Source organism: Grus americana, chromosome 5 (assembly GCF_028858705.1).
Source record: "Grus americana isolate bGruAme1 chromosome 5, bGruAme1.mat, whole genome shotgun sequence".
Taxonomy (NCBI): Eukaryota; Metazoa; Chordata; class Aves; order Gruiformes; family Gruidae; genus Grus; species Grus americana.
The window spans coordinates 36,280,278-36,302,214 of NC_072856.1; the positions used below are offsets into that span (position 1 = coordinate 36,280,278).

Here is a 21,937-nt window from a genome sequence, read left to right on the forward strand (position 1 = left end):
TGTCAGACAAGCTGAGTCTGTGTCCAGACTCGTTTTACTAGTGTTGAAGATGGCCACTTACTCTGAGTACATCCCTTTTGCTTATTCTGAAGGTGTACTTATTCTGAGTACGTACCCTTTTGCTGCAGTGATTTGAGAGAGGGAGAGTGAACCTTTTAAGCAACTGTGGAACAGAGTCGAGGCAAGGTCAGTTGGAAAGAGGAGGAGTAAACCATTTGATCTTCTTCCAAATAATCTCTTTTTTGTTAGAACAAGTGGTGTCACTGGGCACAGGAACAAGCAGGCTCTTGACTCAAATTAGTAATCAGGCTGAAATGGGATGAAGGAAACTTGGACTATTCTCCTAGAACGCTAACGTCCTGTGGCTATAGGAAACAGTGCAGCATTCTTGTGCAGTGACTAATGGACTGTCTGTATAGAAGATGTCCACTGGACTCTGCTTGCCATTTTTGATTGTGCGTAACAAAATAGAAAGCACTTGAGAAAATGCCAGTTTTTAATTTAAGAGGGGTTTAAAATATTTTATTAGACAAGCTTTCAAGTACACAAACAATTCTTAAGAATTTATCTCATTTGTGTTTTTTAATTTGATTTGTTTTCCCAGCTATGTTGGTAGCTGATAAGATGCTAACTTCTCTATGCACCTTGCCGTCGTTTGCATCCTTGTATGCTACAACATTACTTCTTTTCAAACCTGATACAGGTCACATATGGAAAAGTGAACATTAGAGACCAAAATCTAAAATGGTTGTGAAGTCAGTGTGATGATAACAGTGAAAGCAGAGTGGGTTTTTTAGGGTTTTTTGTTCGGTTTGGTTATTCAGCGGTGTGGTATTTTTTGAAGCACTACAATTTGAAGATGAAGTCTTGCAAGGAAAGGAGCTCTCAGTAAGATGGTGGAAGATTCCACAGTTGTGTGATACTGTACTTTATTTTGAGCTGACAATACATGACTTTTCATGTTTTGTGTTAAATTCAAAAAGCCATAGAACCGAAGTCATGCACAGATTGCTGCCTGTAGGCAGTAATAATATGCAAAGCTTATATAACCCGACATTTTTGAGCTCTGTGCAGACATAAAGTAATTAATGATTGCAGTATAAAGCAAGTATGATTGCAGTCAGTGTGTCAGATCTGTCATAGAGTTCCAACAGCTACATACTTGTATACATTTTATATGCAAGATCCCTGCATAAGTTTTGGTATAAATTTTGTTTACCGAGACCTTGGATCAGAAAATAATGTGTAATTAATAAATAGTCTAGATTCATTAACTCTTTGCAGAATGTGTTCCTGATACGCTAAGCCACAGAACCCTTTTGTTATTCTAACATGGCAGTATGTACTGGGAGAAAGGCTGCAAACGACCTGCTGTGTTATCAGTCACTGGAATAACTATTCATAGGTTCGGTCATTTGAAAGTCAGAAAGGAATACTTGATCCCCTGAACATATACAGCGTACATCAACTTCTTCCATGAGACACCATGTATCTTGCAGCAAAGAAAAATGCAGGGAATGGTGTTCACAGAGTAATGACTGCAGGTATGCTGATGTTTGGAAACCATTTCAATTTATAGTGATAAAATACAGGGAGGATACACTCTTTCTGCTTTCCTGTTGAGGCTTGTAAGTTAGTCATTGCCAGACCAGACTCTTGTGTTATTTAAGTACCTGGACTTCCTTACCGTATCTGCCACAAACAATCGTGTTACAGCTGACCTCGTTAATAAATTCTTGCACCAAAGTAATTTCAAAACTTTAAGTAGTATGTTAGACATAAATTTGTTCAGCATTTAAAAACCCCCTATTTTCTGAAGGAGAGAGCTGCTGAGAACAAAATATAAACTATTGAAACTGATTCATGATTGTACTGAAACTGAAGTCCATAATTATGTAGTCAGATACTGAAAAATTATCTATCCGTATAGAATAGTTGCTTAAATTTCAAGATCCAGCCAAATCTGGCCGGGGTTCAAATTTCAAACAATAGTTGTAAGTAAGTACTATGTAATCTCAGAGACAGCTCTACTTATTACTGTTAATGTTTCTTCCATTTTTAATTTAATAAGAGGACAAATCCAGAGATGTCTGCTGTCATATCTGCTTTTTAAAGTGTTCATAGTTCTTATTAAATGGATGGAAAAAAAATTAAAAAGTGGAGGGAAAGTGACACAGGGAGAGCAAAAAACAAACAGCAGCCTGACAATTTATGACCTTTCCTTAGGGATCAATGCCATTCAGCATATTCCTGTGGCCTTAAGAAAGGAATATGTGTCTATTACAGCTGTGAATGTTTTTGGTAAGATGTTAGTATTAGTGGTCATAGTAAAGAATGGATATATAAATTCCATGTCACATTTTCTGATTATTCAAATTCTTGTGTATTCTTGTTAATGGATAAATTAAGAGAATGGATAAACATTGCACCAACAAGAACAAATGATTGCTTCTCTTTGATCTTAATGGGAAGAATGGCTTAAAAAAATCTTATTTGTCACATAAAGGTGTTTACTGAACAATTTTTGATTGCTTTGCTTAAATAAGAGAATCTCGCAAGCTGTATTAAAACTACTAAGGAATCTGTAGCCCTCTTTCTTAATGGTCTTATCTCAGTTTTATAGTAATCTCATTGAACTTGCTTTTTGTATTAGTGTAGCTTAATTCAGAAGTGTGCCCTTGCTACCTAAACTGAACACTTAACTTCCTTAAACTATCACTGAGTTACTAGATTACACTTTAAATTCAGTTTAACCTTACTGGTAGAAGCCTAGATTCAATGAATCTATGGAGCCACTGAGGCTGGGAGGAAAGCCCCAGTTCTACTGATCCTAGGGTTTATAAAAGTCAAGGCTCCTCAAATACACATGATGCAAATGATGTGATACAAATTATGGTGAAAAGGTGCTTTCAGCTAATTCAATTATTTGAAGCCTTCAGTTCAGCTTTGAACTGAACAAAGCTTTGACAAAGGAGAGATTTCAGTCTTATGGATGTTTAAGGTGTAAAATGTATCTTGTATATTTCATTTGAAAAGCAGACCTGTATCTGCACACAGATCATGAAGTATGTGAAACTGTAGATGAGTTTACATTTGCTTTTTTTTGTTTTGGTTTTTTTTTTTTTAAGTTCTTAGATTATCAGAACTACATTGTGAATAGTTGTGTGAAGGAGAATCCAACAATGGAAAGATCGATTGCTCTTTGCAATGGTATCTCTCAGTGGGTGCAGCTAATGGTTCTCAGCAGACCAACACCACAGCTTCGGGCTGAAGTGTTCATCAAGTTCATTCATGTTGCGCAGGTCAGTTAAATTTTGACATGTGTGGTGTTTATTTTGTCTTTCTCCAATACAGCCCTTTAGCTGCTCTTCGCGCGCTACTGCTGTAGGATCAGCTGAGACTGTTGGCGCTGGTCTGCTGGTTCATACATACAGCATGCACATTGTGTACGTGGTGGTTTCACACCAAGTATTCAGATACATTACAGTGTCATGGCACCACGACTCTCTCGTATCCATTCTGAAGAAATTGTTTTCACTGAAAAACTAGACTTGCTTTTGAATCAGCTGGTGAGATTCCAAGCTGTGACTACGCACCTTTCCAAAGCATGAACCACTATCATGCCTTTGGCTGTAAGTAGAAGCATATCTACTGGATATACCTTACTGGATAGAAGCAGAGCTGTGGTCCTATTGGTATTCTTTGCATACTAATTCAACTGCAGTCATAACCAAGATAATAGGCAGTGTTTCCTAGTTGTGGTAGACTGTGGGAAAAGGGAGTAGTACTGAGGAAATACTTTGAAGACTTACTGTATCTGCAGAATTAGTATCTGATTTAATAACTAGAACAAGTACATGTTACACCCAGTAAAATCACAGCTCATTACCAAAATGAGTGAAGCCAAATGGATAGTGGTGCAAAACATGTAAGACTTTAGAGGAAGACAATAGAGGAAGTGTAGAATTTGGGTGTGCATATTGAACAACTTGAGCCTTTAAATAATAAATACTGATTTTTTTTGTATGTCAACACAGAAGCTACACCAGCTGCAGAATTTCAATACGTTAATGGCAGTGATAGGAGGTCTCTGTCACAGTTCCATTTCCAGACTCAAGGAAACAAGCTCATGTGTTCCTCATGATGTAATTAAGGTTGGTATTGCTCCTCTAAGTTTAACAAATAAGATAAACTTTAACTTTTTTATCACTGCACACACAAAAAACAACCTTACTTCATTGGATTAGGTGGAAAGACAGACAGAAAAAGAGAAAAAGGAAAACTTCCTTTGGTTTTGGAGGGGTTTTCTTTGTCATTTCATCTCTATGACACTAGTTTCTCCTACACTTCCAACCCCACCTTTCTTCAAGATTTGTATAGCTTCTCTGAAGTTTCTTTTTTAATACTCGGATGTGACAAGCTACATTTTCATTTATATGCAGTAGTACAGAATAGCATTCAAATATGAAAGCAGCGAATTGAATCCTAGAACATTTGAGAATGAAACTATTGTCATGCATAGCAACATTGACCACCCTGAGTCTATGAAATGCTAGCGCAGAGCTCTGCACTTTGAGTTTAAAACTGAAAGGACTGGTTTTGTTCATCTGATCTTTCCCTGTGACAGATTTTATGTAGTTCAGACTTGAACAAAGTTAGCCCTAATGCACACACATTATAATACAGTGGAATGTTAGGAATCAGTTGTAATTTCCAATTAAATTCTTGTGAAATACAGATGGATATATTTTTTGTTGAGATTCTGGGTACTAAAACTGTGAAGGAAAGCATATTTTTTAGCAATTAAATGGCTTCTTAAGAGACTAATATGCTTTATTATTTTGTCTTGTTTGGGGCCTGAAAGATTTCATATAGGTGTCTAATGAACCTGTTCTGATCACAGCATGATCAGCTTGAATGAACAGTGCATACCTGGAGTATAGACCAGAAGTATGACTTCCCACTGATAATGGTTGCAGCTCTTAAGATACGTAAAACCAGTTAGCAAGCTGTGTTGGGTTTGCGTGGCAACGTTTTGGTAGCGGGGGGGCTACAGGGGTGGCTTCTGTGAGAAGCTGCTAGAAGCTCCCCCTGTGTCTGACAGAGCCAATGCCAGCCGGCTCTAAGACGGACCCGCCGCTGGCCAAGGCCAAGCCAATCAGCGCCTCTGTGATAACATATTTAAGAAGAAGAAAAACACTTAGAGAGGGAGAGAGCTTTTGCAGCCAGAGAGAGGAGTGAGAAGATGTAAGAAACTCTGCAGACACCAAGGTCAGTGCAGATGGAGGGGGAGGAGGTGCTCCAGGCGCCGGAGCAGAGATCCCCCTGCAGCCCGTGGTGAAGGCCATGGTGAAGCAGGCTGTCCCCCTGCAGCCCATGGAGGAAGGATGAGGGGGTGTAGAGATTCCACCTGCAGCCCGTGGAGGACCCCATGCCAGAGCAGGTGGAGGCACCTGAAGGAGGCTGTGGCCCGTGGGAAGCCCACGCTGGAGCAAGTTTCTGGCCGGACCGGTGGACCCGTGAAGAGGGGAGCCCACACCAGGGCAGGTTTGCTGGCAGGACTTGTGACCCCGTCGGGGACCCACACTGGAGCAGTCTGGTCCTGAAGGTCTGCACCCCGTGAGAGGGACTCCATGCTGGAGCAGGGGAACGATGAGAGGAGTCCTCCCCCTGAGGATGAAGAAGCGGCAGAAACACCGTGAGATGAACTGACCGTAACCCCCATTCCCCGTCCCCCTGTGCCGCTGAGGGGGGGAAGGTTGAAGCCGGGAGTGAAGTTGAGCCCGGGAAGATGGGAGGGGTGGGGGGAGGTGTTTTGAGAGTAGATTTTATTTTCTCATTCCTCTACTCTGTTTTGCCTAGTAATAAATTAGATGAATTTCCTCTCTAAGTTTGGTCTGTTTTGCTCGTGACAACAATTAGTGAGTGATCTCTCCCTGTCCTTATCTCGACCTACAAGCATTTCGTTATGCCTTTTCTCCCCTGTTTGGTGAATGAGGGGAGTGAGAGAGCGGCTCTGGTGGGCACCTGGCCTTCAGCCAGGGTCAACCCACCACACAAGCTTATTTTAGAAACGTGTTGTTTTACAAATTTTATCATTATGAGGAGTGGGCTGCATATGTGTCCATCTTTTGAATAACTTTTTGCATCAAGAAATTGTACACAAGCGCTAATAGAAAGCAGGTAAATAAAGGCTGGTAATTAGTGACTTGGGAACACCCTTTAAAGTTTAACTATGACAAATGGTTTGACTTAAAAGTCACAGGGTTAGACAGGAACTCCACAAGAAAACATCAGTCTGTTGATTTTATAATGTTAAGAATCACCTTTGTACCTGTATAAACAAGGGAACTATTTATACTGCTAGACTTAAGATTCATTTGGCCTTTACAACAAGTCCAATATGTTGTTTTCTCTTCATTTCCACGGGGAAAAAAAATTCTTAAAAGCACAGATGTGCCCCCTTGAACTGTAGTAGGATTTGTGGTCATGTTGTGATGGGATCATAGCACAGTGCAGGGTTTATCTGCCAGGACTTTCCAATTTCAGCAATTCTAGCTTGTGACCTGGAAGCCAGAGAAGTTTATTCCACATTTTAATGTGAAAATGGTTGGGTTTTATGAAGGTCAGAGAGCTTGTGCTGTACTTATGCATTAACTGCATACACATCTCCTTGATATGAGAGGATCCTATTTCTTTTTATTGACTAAATAGGGAATGTAGGAAAATGAGCATTATAGGTTAGGCTATAGATTAACTAACTATACCTGGAGTACTGCATCCAGCTCTGGGGGACCCAGTACAGGAGAGACATTGAGCTCTTGGAGAGAGTCCAGAGGAGGGCCATGAAGCTGATCAGAGGGCTGGAGCACCTCTCCTATGAGGACAGGCTGAGAGAGCTGGGATTGTTCGGCCTGGAGAAGAGAAGGCTCTGGGAAGACCTTATAGCAGCCTTCTAGTACCTAAAGGGGCCTATAAGAAAGCTGGAGAGGGACTGTTTACAAGGGCATGGAGTGATAGGACCAAGGGGTAATGGTTTTAAGCTGAAGAAGGGTCGATTTAGATTAGAGGTTAGGAAGAAATTCTTTACTGTGAGGGTGGTGAGGCACTGGAACAGGTTGCCCAGAGAAGTTGTGGATACCCCATCCCTGGAAGTGTTCAAGGCCAGGTTGGATGGGGCTTTGGGCAACGTGGTCTAGTGGAGGGTGTCCGTGTCCATGGCGGGGGAGTTGGAACTAGATGATCTTTGAGGTCCCTTCCAACCCAAACCATTCTATGATTCTATGATAATTACATATTATAGATAGTTAAATTAGGTGAGGTGAATACCTAGATTTCATTTGAAACCTAAAGTTTTAAAATCCATTTCAAGAGTCATTGTGAGTAAACCCCTTAACAATAACAGGAAATTCTTGTGCTGTATGACCAAAACAAAACCAGTAACCAATTTCAATTTTTTGTTTTCTTATTTTTAGGTGTTCAATGAAATGACGGAACTGCTTTCATCTTACAGAAATTATGATAGTTATCGACGTGCCTATAACGAGTGCAGTAACTTTAAGATCCCAATCCTTGGGGTCCACCTGAAAGACTTAATATCACTTCATGAGGGAATGCCAGACTACTTAGAGGACAAAAAAATTAACATATACAAACTATACTCTCTGTATAACCACATAAATGAGCTGATACAACTCCAGGAAATGCCACTTCCCCTGGAGGCTAATATGGACCTTGTTCACTTGCTTACAGTAAGTCTGTGAGATGAAATACCTCCATTTTAAAAATAATTTCATACACTTCTCAAACAACTAAATAGAAAATTCTATTAATTATAAATATGTAAAATTGTAAGATTTTTTTTTTCCTTAAGGAAATGTACATAATAGAAGAAGAGCAAAAGTTAGTGATATTGATTGATCTGGCAGCAAGAGTAGAGGTGCCAGTTCAGCAGCATGCTTCTACTTATTTCTGTAATGGAAGGAAATGTTTATTTCTGGTTTGCTATAGGAGTATACATTCTCTCTGTACTTTCATTAAGGAAACGCTCTGAGTCCTCTGCTGATTAAGCCTAAATAGGGAGAAAGTTAGGAAGCTTCCTTAGCTGCTCCTTGGAGGCAGAAGATTGCATACAAAGCTTCCTTGTGTTGAACACATAAACTTTCACGTAAAAGTTCAGTCCCTCAAGATGTGTAGGGTTAAACATACCACATTTCTTGCCAAGTTTCTTCTGGTACTAAAAAAACCTGTCTGACATAAACATTGGTTAAATATAGTCGTTGTATTACTCTTCCAGTCATATCTAGTCAGTGCCTTGTCACTAACAAAATTGATAATACCTAGGACGTGTGTCACAACAATACTTTTAGCTTCTTCTAGTAAGTTAAAATACTACCTTTTATTAAAATAGTAAATCTACCTTTCTTGTTTCTCAGTTTTGTTTGACCTTAACAAGTACCTCAGCTTGGAAAAACTAGATAGGCTGCTTCCACTTTCTGGTTACAAGCCCTGTTTCAGCAAAAAGCTAATAGATAAAAATGCTTATGTGCTTGAGGCTATTTGTTCTCTCTGGGAGCACTTGTGTGTGAAATTAAGCACATAGACCCGGGGCCTGAAATAGAGCTACATAAAGCAGTGAATTTCTTCCTGCTAAATGTTTTAAATGTTTTGTATCAAATCGTAGGTATCACCCCCCCCTTTTTAAAAAATGTTTTATAAAAATGGCTATTACAAATATGTAGAACTTTGGCCACAATCTCCTGCAGCTATATGTGACAGGACATAAATTAAAATAATTTATTTCAAAGCAGGAGCTTCTAATCTGCTAATATACCAGGGCACATAATTTTCCTGTTTGTTCCCTGATTTTTCCAACAGTCTTTCTCCTTCTTCTGTTTCCTTTAGTCAGATGCTTTCCCATTAGGAGGCAAATCAGTTTGAAGAGCTTTTAGTAATTACATACATAAGTCCATAATTCATAGAAGTATCATAACATTTCAACTTTCAGGTTTTTTCAGTATCAGAAACAACTAAGATTTCCCCAATAATCTAAAATTATTCACTGTTATGACTACAACAGTAATTCTTGCAGTTGTTCACAAGGAAGTTATTGCATAGCTGTAATTCAAGTAAGATTATTCATTATATAAAATAGCATATTTTGGTTTCTTAGTTTATATACATATGACTGCTGTGATCTTGACTCTCTATAAAAAGTTATATTTTCTTTGGACTTGCCATGGATTGAGGCTTGTAACACATTTACGTCTGGCTTTTTTTATTCAATCATATGTCTAGTGTGAATATTTTAATGTAAATATTCAAAAAATGTCATGTTACTAGTCTTCAATCTTAGCTTGAAATTTGTTTCCAGTCAATAAAATATTTGCTATACTATTTTCCAGGACACATGCAAAAGCAAAGGTATAAAGTTGATATTTTTTTTCAAATTCCTTTATTTACCCAGGTGTAATGTTTCTTGCTTTACATAACTGCTGTTAACAGCTAAAGGTTCTCACTAAATATATGCAAGTCCATCTTTTATCCTAATATACTTCTTAGTTCAACGTGTTCACTGTTGGATTGGATAAATATGACATGTTTAAACAAGGGTTTTCTGAGAATTTGAGTTGATGGACAGTTTCATTGGAATGGTGCTTCTATGCTTAGTTGCACAATAGACCATTTGAATATTATGGGACTAACAGGTTTTTTCAGTTCACTTATTAACTGACTGCTAATTACACCTACAGTCACTTGCTGTGCTAATGACTAGCTGTGTAATGTTACAGGTTTCCAGATAATGACAATAACAGTCTGGAATTTAGAAACGTGCCCATTTCAAATTGCTGTGAACACCTGTGCAGCTCATGTGCGTTTTTTCTAGGTGCAACCTAAATTAAAAATGAATCCACCGAAAAATACTAATGCTTGCCAGGAACAAGTTTGTCAAGTAGTAGGGACTCTTTTGGTATTAAACTAATGTTGTGTTTGTTTTCAGCTGTCCCTTGATCTTTACTACACAGAAGATGAAATTTATGAGCTTTCATATGCACGAGAGCCACGAAGTCATCGAGCTGCCGTAAGGGCTTTTCCACATTCTTAACAAAAAGATTTTTTTTAAAATGAGTAATGTAACTTTTATCCCTTGCGTTCATTTTATTGAACGTTTTAGCTTTATACACTAAACAAAGTCTGTTAAAGCATAAACTGTTTGGTTGATGATGAAGCCTAAGCTAGAATGTATGGAAGAGTTGACACCATCTCTGGTTTTATAATACACAAACACAAATGCAGTTACTTGTGTAGAGACATGACATCAGGTAATTGATACTGATTCTTTTAAATGAAAAATTCTTATGTGATTCAAATGATGAAACCCATGAGTGTTATATTGTAGTTTTGTTTCTGTTTTATAAATATGGAAAGGACAGTGAATTTACAGGGCTGTTGGTGAACTGTGACAACTTTAAGAATGATCACTGTTTGAACAGTTCAGGGAAGAGCTTCCTCTGAAGTACTACATAATTATCACAAGTATGATGTTGGGTCCAACAGGCCATTTCTGCAGTCCTGTATCATGTAGTCCATTGTCACAAATGAAAGAAGAGTAATACTGAAAACCTTTCCAAGTGGTACTAAGGAAGTTCCATTCAATTTATTCTAGCCTTTGACACCTTCCAGACCACCAGTAGTTGCAGACTGGGCCTCAGGGGTAGCCCCAAAACCTGATCCAAAAACCATCAGCAAACATGTTCAGAGGATGGTAGATGTAAGTATGATTCGCCCATTTACCTTACGTATCAGTCATAGCCTTAATCTCTACATATGAGAAGATACAAAGAAGGGAAAAAATACTGGACATATTTGAAGCTGTGCTGAATTTGTTAGCACTTCTGTCCTCATGAATAGATATTTCTGCCTAGCTGTAAGTAGCAGCAGCGGCCAGTGAGGCATGGAAAGAAATTCCTTAAATGGCTAAGGAGCCAGCAGTGTGTATGAATGCTGGTTTGTATTCTTCCAGAGTCATTCTTCTAAGGAGCCAGGGACTCCAACATCATGTTACTGGTGGAGTCTGAAAGTGGGCCTCTCAATGGCTTTGTTAGTAGCAGCCATTGCTTTTTCTCTCTCTTTTGGGTTACCCACTTTATGGGAAACCATCAAGGAAGCTCAGGTGATGGATTCCAAAACTGACAGAGAGAGGTAAAGAATTTGTCTTTGCATCCCTGCTTTATCTCTTTTCCTTCTAAACACTTCTAATATTGCTAGGTATCCTTTGATACATGCTGTTTTGGAATAAATTTATAAATTTGGCCTAGGTGTGCTCCTTGCCTTAGGGCCAGAGACAAACAGTAATGTCATTCCACAAGTGGAAAGAGGTGTCTACATGACAATTCCATCATATACCTACTTTTCACATAACATTGCCCTGATGAAATAAGCTAGGCAGCTACACTGATTTGGCTACAGAGATCATCACTGAGAGCACTAATTGAGAGTGTTAGTACAAGTTGTATATGTAGGCCTGGACATAATGATCTTAAAGTGAAACTGAAGAAGGGCTGTCACTGTGTAGTGAAGCATTTAGTCCAGCCTGTGTTGACTTATCTACATTTTGCTACAAATCAAGAAATCATAATGCTCCTTTAGTCTCAAGCAAAAAAACCAGTTAGACTGTTGCACTGTTTAATAGATACTGGGAGAAAGTGGGTGAGGAAATCCATATATATTGTGGAAACTTTCTAAAGTGGTAATTCAGCCCATCCACATTATAAACTATTCTACTATTACTTTGCACAGTCTGTCTTCAAAAATTATGACCATGATCAGGATGGATACATTTCCCAGGAAGAATTTGAAAAGATAGCTGCCAGTTTTCCATTCTCATTTTGTGTAATGGCTAAGGACTGGTGAGTACCTAGTTCTGCTTACCAACTTTGTAGCATCTGTTTTGGGAGGGATTTGGGGGGTTTTGTTTTTAAATTTTATTTCTATCACTAGGGTAGTAAAAATCATCCTCTTCACCCATAAATAGAAGTGAAAACATAACTGACAAAAGCATCTTCTAAATGTGTTGTGAGTGACATTTTCATGACCTTACAGCAATGGTAACCAGGCTGATATTGGAGGAAGAACAAATAATAGAAAAAGAAATATTATTTTGAATTATATTCAGTATATACTACTAAAGAACTTTCCTAAGATAAACTTGTCCCTCAAAAATAGAGAATTGGCAAATATATATTTTGGTCAAAGTAAGAACATTTTTCTTAAGATATTAAAGCATGGGAAAATACAATATTAATTATTGAGAGGTTTTCTGTGAAGTAATTTTGAGGTTGCGTCACAGATGCATTTTAAATGTGTAGATAAGCTTCTGTAGACTTTGGGAGCAGTTGACAAGATTACTGAGATCACTGTAGTTTTTGGCCCATTAAACTGTTGCCATTATAAATTGTGAAGAAAGATATGTTTAATTTTCTTTATGCTTTTAAGAAAATGTATGTCACACAAACAACTTTTCTTGTTTATTTTCAGGGAAGGTCTGATCAGCAGGGATGAAATAACAGCTTACTTTATGAGGGCTAGCTCAATCTATTCCAAATTAGGACTTGGCTTTGCTCACAACTTCCAAGAGACCACTTACTTAAGGCCTACTTTCTGTGACAACTGTGCTGGATTTGTAAGCTTACTTTTTAGTAAATTATGTTAACGTTGTTTGGAATAATGCCTTTTTTATCTCATAATCACCATGTGCCATATACAGAAATGGATGTATATAAAACACAGTGAAGCTATATTGAACACCAGGCTTCTGCCTGTGTAGGTATTTAAGGTACCCTTTACAACCTTACAACCCTCTAGGCAGTACTATTACCTGTTTAAACATGGCTTCTACCTTGTGGTGTTTGGTTGGGTCACCACACACAGTCTCAGGCAAGACTTCCAAATCCAGAGCCTTCCACTCCATGCGGCGCTTGGAACTCGTGTCCTGGTACAGACATGGCATGCCCCCTGCCCGTGGCACAGAAAGATTTAGTAAAAGTGACTGTCCTACCAATCCCCAATGTAGCTGAGATCGAATTCTCCATCTACTCCAGCTCCTCAACTTCTCGGGGGGCTGTCAGATCTGCTGATGTATTCATTAGAGACTAGCTCAAGGTATTTTCTTTGTGATTGAAGAACAAGCATAAAATATTCTGTTTACCTTATGCTAAAGCGGTAAATCATTCTTATTTTGACTTTACCGTTAAAAGGGCAGAAAGACAAGATATTCTGCAGGTACTCAGATCTTAGAAATGAGTGGAGCTTTTAGTGGATTTTTATATCTAGAGGTATCAAATGTGCAGATAAATATATTAATACATAGTCTTTCTCCTTGTTTGAATTTCAGCTATGGGGAGTCATTAAACAAGGATACAGATGCAAAGGTAAAGTACTTTATGCCTTGTTAATTTTAATCTATGATTGATGGTAAATGACAAAAAAACCTGGTCATCCTGAGATCCATTGCTACATCTATGGACCTATTTAGCCTCACCTCTCAGGGAGGAGATTCAAGAATGGTATGATAGACAGGTGGTCTGGAAGAAATGCAAAGATGAAGAAACTCAGAAGTGATAGCTCTAACCCTTTGTAAAACACTGGTGAATTCAGAGGGTTTGGGAACAGACCCATCTATTCCACTGGGTGCAAACACCAACACCCTGCAGCACATTCACAACGTGTTTTACAGAGTTTTCTTCCTCATACAAGTACCTGCTTTCCCTGCAACTCCTACAGTCAGAATGCTGTTGTGACTGAATGTTGCTGGTTTGTATTTTTACAATGAAAAGGAGTTTTAAGTGTATATAGCAAACGGATGTAGTTGGTCTGTTTACCAGATGTATGTTGTTAGAGGTAATCCATGTAGAGAACACAAAAGAAGCTTTCTTGCTTCCTGGGGAGGGAACACAGTGTGAGAGCTGATCTTAGATGCTACAACAGAGCCACTGAATCACCGAATCTTTGTTTTGTTTACAGACTGTGGAATGAACTGTCACAAGCAATGCAAAGACCTGGTTGTGATAGAGTGCAAGAGAAGACCCAAAACTTCAGTTGCAGACAGCAGCCCAACATCTGCTCTTGCTTCAAGCCTCTGCCCAGTAGGAGTCAAAGAGCAATTCCATGGTGAGAAAAGATCACATTAGAAAGATCAAAAGATACAGATAGTGTTTCCTTTGCTGCTTTTTTCTTTTAAAGTATCGTTTTAGGTTTTGTTAGTTAACTGCAGTGTTTTATCAACATATAAACTAGAACCAGGCATACGTGAGCCTGTACCAAGTAACACCATTCCAGTTCTAGTCTGAGTAAGTAAGGACTCCCTTCCTGGGAGACCTTTTGCGACACTACACAATGTGTGGTGCACAAATGACATGAAAACTGAGTAAATCTGCTAGACTCTCATGAGAACTAGATGCCATGAACTGATCAGCTGACAGGTTCCCTTAACTCTCTCACCTTGTGGCAAGCAGGTCTTGGCACACTCCAGTTTTTACCACTGTTGCCACATTAAGCAACTACCACAGTGTTAAAATTCTGACTCAGATTTCAATGTGGAGTTTTAAAGTCAGTTTACTTACGTGTCTGTGTGCTAAGAAAACCAACAGCTAATTGTGTTTATTTTTTCCACTTCAGCAGCTGAATCTACAACTCCTCTTCATCTGTCCATCTTTCATTCAATAAGAAATGAAAAATCCACACCTTTCTATTCTTTTCTCCTTATATCAAACACACTGTATAAACTTTTCATATTGTGTATTACCATGTAGGCCTCCAAAGGAGGCCTTGAATAAGACCTCAGGCTACTTTTGTTTTGTTTTCTTTTGATTTTGATGTTCCAACTCTCTCCGTATTCACTTTCATTAATTTATCTCCTGCTTTCTGCCTGTATCTAAAGTTCTTCAAATCTACTTCTTGCCACTTTGATATCAATCTTTTGTGTTGTATTTAAGATTGATACTGCTGGATTCCGTCTTAGGCTTCCTATTAGCATTTACGTGGAGCATAGTGCAGCCAATTTCTCTTGATAACTGACCATGTGCATCTCTATGATTGCACCTGCATGGGCTGCAGCTGCATAACTACCACCTCGTGGGATGTCATGCTTATAGAGAGATTGAACTGCAGCGTGTTGCTCCGTCATCACCCAGGGCACCAGAATATGGTACCTTTCAATGCTACATCATGTCAAAGAATGAGAATTCAGGTCCAGGTTGAAGGTGTAAGCATCATCTGTTCCTCCATCCTCATTTAATTCTCCAGAGCGTGCAGGAGCTACTGGACTGACTTTGTTCTTTTCCGTCATGTGTTTGAACACGCGGTCTCATTTTGTTTTCTTCCCAACAACAGAAATTACTTTATCTGAAACAGCTTGTCTTTAAATCCTCTAATCACATCTTTTGTCCGCTGCTTCTAACATTGTGGATTTCACCACCCTCCCCGTCCCCTGCTCCCTGTTTTTACTTTTAACTGCAAAACCAAAAGTATTTTAGGAACACCTAGACAAAAGCAGTGTAAAATTTAAAAATGTCAATATTTCACCTTTATAAAAAGTAGATGAGATAAGTTGTATCTTACCACTGCAAGTTGTGATAACGCTGAACTAACACCCAGGTTTGATCTTCCAGCCCAATCACTAATGGTGATCAATGGTCTATTTAAAACCTCTTAGCCACCTAGAGGCTTTTCTGTAGCTGACCTTGATGCTACTACGCCTGTTTTCCTCTAGTGATCCATATTTATGTTACTGAGACAGGGCAAAGAGCTGTTTCAAGAGATGCAGCACTGAGAAACTTCCAGTGACACCTGTTTTGGAGAGCAATGAATGTAAAATCAATAAAGAATAAATGTTTTATTTATTAAAATCATGTTTAATTACTGTGCCTCCTGTTTCTCCTTTCCTGGGATAAAATCTTGACTCAGTTTACCATATGTATTCTACAGGACAAGAAGAAGGACCGTTCACGTTTCCTAATGGCGAAGCAGTGGAACACAATGAAGACAGCAAGGACCGAACCATTATGCTCATGGGTTCCTCAGCTCAGAAAATCTCAGTGAGACTGAAACCAGCTGTGGTTCATAAAGGCACACAGACTGATCCCGTACTGCTGGCTGGTGATGTATCTCGTAGGCAGACAGAGAAGAAAGAATATAGGATGCCAGAAAATCCTTATCTCCAGGCAGCTCCACCATCCCCGTGTCCAAGCCCAATTCTAGGCCGCAGAAAGGCATATGTTAAATGGGAAAACAAGGACTCCAGCCAGAAAATGAAGGAGGAGCATCATAGCTGTAAACCCTCATACCAGGAACTTGAGCAGGTACCTACATGATGAAACAAATTCTGGTTTACACAACAGTACCATAAAGTGGTTGGAGGGTGAGGGTGAGTGGCTGGGTGGGAAGGTGTCACCTTAGTCCAGTGTAATTAATTGCCAGAACAATCCACGAGTGGCATCGTAAACTCTTAGCAACTGTAACTCCAGCAATGCTTCACTTCAAGCATAGACTTTAGTACTAGTATAGGGCTTAGGGAATAAATTTTGAAGCCCTTCTTATGATTACACTAATCCCTGTCAGTCTTAAAAGTGACAGTCAAGAATGTGAACATAATCCAGTTGCTTAGGACAGGACGTTACTCCATAAAACGAGTAACATACTCCTGAATTTCTTCCTGCTTTTGGTGGCCTCTGCTCCCCTAAGTGACACAATAAGTGGGGCGGGGAGGGCTGGGAGCTCTGCTTTTGTTCAACTGACAGTGAATTCCTTCTTTTTTTTTTTTTTTTGATAACTTTTAAGTCACCAAGAAATTTTGCTGTGTGAACAGACATGATGCCTCTTGCTAGATTTCATCTGCATCAGCCCAGTTGTGGCTCACCTTACTCTACAAGTGTTCTGCTAAAGTAGCTATTCATAAGACTGTGTCACCTCAGATTTGGCCCAAATTCAGGTTTGTAGAAGCAACACCTTTCCAGACAGATTAAAGAGACTGTCACAGTATCAACAATGAGACTGACGGATGGATCCAGATATGATTATGAGGAACAGAGGCGGACTTATTTTCATACTTTACTCATTGCTATCACTATTCTGAGATGGACCAACATGGAAACAGTCCACCAACAAAAGGATCACAGCCTGATCTTTCAATGATCAGTATAACTTTCAAAGTATCCTTTGCCATTGGTAAAGTGAGCTCATCTTTTATGAAAGATGATTGGTTTATTAAGACAGAGATTCTAAGACAATTAGTAAGAATATTCCAGTACAGACCACTTTCAGTCAACAGTACATTCAGCATAGACAAGGGTGTGAAGTGTGGATGTACTTGTAAGAACTGGTTCTTTAAAACGTCCCATTCATATGAGTCCCACAATTTACACTTGTCCTTGCTCCCTCAGCAGATCCTGACCTCAATTACTGAACAGCAGCTGATATAAATTAATGTCTTAGATTATTGTATATCAGTTTCTGCATTAGTAGACCAGTTAAGTGTGAGCTGTGTTCTTGTTTCCCTAGATTATTGCTGTTAGGAGAGGAGCAGTGGAGGGTGAATGAATGCAGGTTGTGGATGTGACTGTCAGATACCAGGTGCTGGAAAGTTTTAAGAGCATACACAAAGGATAGACCAGTGACTACAGAAATGTTTGAATAAGTTCCTGGTTATGTTCTACTGATAAGAGCTACACCAACTTACATTTATGCCAGTCAACCTAAACATACAACCAGACAGTCCTGAAATAAATTCAAAATAAAATACCTTTTTTTTTTTTTTTAAGGAAAGAAATATTCTAAAGGCAGACAATGAAGGATTAAAGATCCAGCTGGAACAGGCACATAAAACAATTGAATCTCTCACAATCCAGAGAAGAAACCATGTAGTTGACAACCTACAACACAGAGACTGCTCCTAGCAGACAAGAGAGGAAATCTCCTGTGGAAGAATGTAAGACTGAAGGAGGGGTTGTGATAAAGCTGCTTTTACCAAGTAAACTGGAGAGAGAGTCTGAAGGATGTTAAACAGAAATATCCTCTTTACTCACCACATTTCTATATTAAACATACACTCCCAAGTGTATAAATCCATCCTTTGACTTTTTAAGGTAATTTAGCATTATCTGTGTAATGAAAATAGTATCTTCTGGGTTTGCTTTTAAAACGAGTGACATTGTTGCTGAAGTTTCTGTTCATGATGAAAGCCATGTGGATTCCCCAGTGACTTGGCTGCCAGCACCACACCTTACTCTACAAGTGTTCTGACAAAGTAGCTAATCATAAGATTCTGTCATCTCAGATTTGGCCCAAATTCAGGTTTGTAGAAACTAATGTTGCATAAAGCTGAGTATCTAAGTAAAACTGTAGAAATACTCCATTAAGAGAAACAGTTCCTTCTCACTGTGGCTGAAACCAATTAGAATCATGAAGTGACCTGTCAGCTTTGTTTCCAAAGTTTAACAAGAATATTAAAAGGAGTAGTTAAGCTAATGATATTTGATTCTTAGACTTTGTTAAGAAAAACTGACAATGTTTTTAAACATCTTTCAGAGCTTTAGAAGTCCTGTTGCTCAAACGCTTACCTTTGTTAAGGTAAAACAGATAAGACTATAGAGGGTTTACATTGAAATGGAAGCATTTACATTACTGTTTCCATTTTTGCATTCCATGCCACAGCTTGGAACAGTTAGCTCTATATATTTGGCTTAAGGGATAACTTGTTGCCCACATACAGTAGATATGAGCCAAGGCTGAGTATTTTTCTCTCGTGTCAAAGTGGACGCTACTGTTGAGTAGAACCTCGAGGGCCATATTATGAGGGAAACTGCACAGTAATCCTAGTGCAACAGTTACTGTATTCCAGAGCTCCTAATGTCTTCTGGTTCTAACCAAGGTTTTTCCGTTTTCTTTCTCCCAGTTTTCACATGCACTTTAGGTAAAGAGTTAAGATGAGCGTGCTCTTATGTGTGTAAATTTTGTATAGTAGAAGGTGTTAGGGAGGTAACTTTTAGTTTTCTTAAAGCTACAAAGTGTACATATTGTTAAGAGAAAACAAAACAGTCTTTCAAGTTACCGATAAATCTACTTGTCAGAATAGACAATTTTAAAATTGCATTTGCATTCCAAGACAATCTGTACTCTTACAGTTGTATAAAACTTGCTTGCATTTATCAAACAGGGATTTGTCATCATTTAAACATCAGAAAGTTATGACTTTGATATATTATCTGCAAAGTCCACTTAATGCTCCTCAAAACTTGTAAGTTACAAGTCCGTTATAGATTGAAATTTAGTCAACCTATTACAATACCATATGTGCTTTGTGTTCAGAGTGGTATAAATGTACATTCCATCCACAATTTATAGTCCTTATCAAGTATAAGAATGCTTTATTTGTAAAAAAAAGTCCATTTGAAACTACTTGCCAGTTTAGTGATTCTAAATTCTTGTTTTGAACTTAGATTGTGCTTGCATTTCTGTGTATAAGCAAAAACAAATGGAGGGAAATTGTTGTTGTAGTAGTAGATTTTCTGTTATCTTACTGTAAATAACTGAAATGTATAGGATAAAAAACAGCAGCTGTGAAGATTGTGCAGCTTTTTTTTCCTCATACACTAAACCTGAATTATTTACAATTCACATGGAATTGCACTTTGGTCAATGAAGCAGTCAGAATAGCTTTCAGCTTTGCCCCTTTCCTGGAGGCTTCTTGATTTTTGTCCTCTGTTCAGGGAACTACAGCAAGGCTTATTTCTAGTAGGCATTTAGCAAATAAAAGTCTGTTTCTGCAACAAGTAAAATATAAACAAAAAAGTTGAATATATTTTCATGTATTTTGAAAATACTCCAAAAGGGCAGCTAAGACTCCTGAATCGTGTGGTGCAGCTAAGGTAACTGCTCGCTTGTGGTCTAAACTCTGGATTCTAATAGAATTTGTGTGTAGGCATATACTTTGTCTATGCTGTGGGGTGGAGATTGTGAACAAACTCTTATTTCAGAAATTTCCGTGACACCATCAGCTGGCCCAAAGGCTACTGTGTGACTACGTTGAGTACTTAATACTCAACCTTTAGTTAGGACCATGGATTTGTGCTAGATTAACTACTAACTTAATGTTTCTTTGTGTTGTCATCTTGTTCCTACAAATGATCTGAATGACTTAAAAGGGATTTGTTTGCAGAAGTATCTCACAGAACAAGTATGTGGTGCTTCACGTATGCTGAAAACTTCCTGCTTCAAAGTCAGTTGATACCTGGAGAAGTTCAGAGCTCTCAAAGTACCTTCAGGTTCTGTTTGCCCAAATCCCCATGCACTTGTCTCGCTTTATTTTATTTTATGGTGGTGGTCCCTTCTGCGTTCTTTTAGGACTCCCTTTTTGCTGCATGAAAGACTAATAGCAGAAACTGACTACAGGGATAGTGCTAAAACTGACAAAGCTACTGAACAAAAATGACTCACATCTGTATTGATCTTCAAGCTGCTTTATGCTGGGAAAAAAAGATAAAGTACCAAGTGCTGTTGAAAAGTCACGTTAGCAAACACTGATACTGAAATGTATCTTGTCATGGCTAATTTAAATGAAAAGCACTCACTTTTATTCCTTCTCTGGGCTCAGCTGTGTTTCATGTACATACAGGAAGAACAACCAAGTGTGTGTTATCCCGGTTCTTCCCACCACCACCACCCCAACTACTGGTTTTTTTTTTAAGTGTGAATTCTGATCGTTTAAAAGTAAATTGATTGAGTAGTATCACAATTAACAAGGCAGGGCTACTGCTCATATTCAGATTAAAGGCAGTTGTGTTTAAAGCAGCTTATGTATGTTTTTGGAAATATGTTTTTGTTACAGTAGCAATCTGTTATTTTGTTGTAACTGATCTCTATGGCAACTTGAAAAATTTTTGGTTTAATGCTGTTTGAGAAGATTGAAAAAGTGTACAGATTGTAAAGATTTTATATAAATTGTAAGATTTCAGTTTAATATTTATAATAGAAAAAATATTAAAATTGTACTTCATGCATCTGAGTGTGTACCTCAAAGAAACCTCTATTCGTCTTCCTTGGTTCTGTCATCTGAGACACTTCTGCAGGATGAACCCTGCAGTACCAGAGTCCCAAGCCTAGCTTCACCACCTGCAAGCTGTGGAATGCTGCCTAGGAAAACTTAGGAAGCAGCTAGCTCTTTGCAGATTATTCTTTTGGCGTTAGTGGCTGACACAGTACAGACACTGATTTGCTACTCACTCTTCCAAGTGTTCCAAAGCACAGTTCTTCATTAGCACCATCTCTCACTTTTGTTAAGAATGCTGATGCTGGCTATTACACAGGCACCAGTGCAGCACCCTAAAGACCTGCTGTTCTTTACCTTGTAGTAAACCTCAAAGTACCTCATCTCAAGTATGTTTTATACAGGGCAATGAACATTCACCAGTTGTCTTCCATCATCTGAGGGAGGTGAGGGAAGAAGACGAGTGCAGACTAGCTCTGGAAAACACAATTCCTATTTATATGGGCAAATCTGCTCTACAGTCTTGCACATACAAAACAAGTTGGTCTACTTCATAATTATAGAAATTGAAAAAAAAACTTCAGAAGTCATTGGATATTTCCTTAGTTTACATAAAGACAAAATTAAGGATGACAGACCTATGTCTTTTTTTAACTAAGATAAAATGTAACTGAGATTCCTTAGTAATCCCAGACAATGTAAAAGGGATGTATTTGTGACATGCCCTGGCTGTTGAAATTTTCCTACATTGTTATCTACAGCCTTCTCCATTTTGGTCAAAATATATCTGTTATTTCTCATTACCATAAAAAGGAAGTTCCATCACCAGCAGGAATTTTTCCTTACAAACACAAGCGGAACAGAGGATAGTGGGTCCAAATCACACTACACAAGTGA

The 21,937-nt window shown here is 38.6% G+C and overlaps 1 protein-coding gene across 4 annotated transcripts in view; it reads left to right on the top strand.

Moving 5' to 3' along the window:
• RASGRP1 (RAS guanyl releasing protein 1) overlaps positions 1 to 21,059 on the top strand; it is a 52,943-nt gene extending 31,884 nt beyond the window's left edge. For 2 of the 4 annotated variants that reach the window (XM_054826155.1, XM_054826153.1), the window contains 11 exons: positions 3,129 to 3,302; positions 4,038 to 4,154; positions 7,476 to 7,751; positions 10,001 to 10,081; positions 10,667 to 10,771; positions 11,800 to 11,909; positions 12,538 to 12,682; positions 13,394 to 13,430; positions 14,023 to 14,169; positions 15,985 to 16,358; positions 17,817 to 21,059. In XM_054826155.1, the coding sequence (XP_054682130.1) occupies positions 3,129 to 3,302; positions 4,038 to 4,154; positions 7,476 to 7,751; positions 10,001 to 10,081; positions 10,667 to 10,771; positions 11,800 to 11,909; positions 12,538 to 12,682; positions 13,394 to 13,430; positions 14,023 to 14,169; positions 15,985 to 16,358; positions 17,817 to 17,951 (1,701 nt within the window). In that variant the 3' untranslated portion in view covers positions 17,952 to 21,059. Of the gene's footprint in view, positions 1 to 3,128; positions 3,303 to 4,037; positions 4,155 to 7,475; positions 7,752 to 10,000; positions 10,082 to 10,666; positions 10,772 to 11,799; positions 11,910 to 12,537; positions 12,683 to 13,393; positions 13,431 to 14,022; positions 14,170 to 15,984; positions 16,359 to 16,836; positions 16,989 to 17,816 lie in introns of those variants that run through there. The other 2 variants (XR_008577232.1, XM_054826154.1) reach the window with 2 other exon arrangements.
• Positions 21,060 to 21,937: the final 878 nt, after the last annotated feature.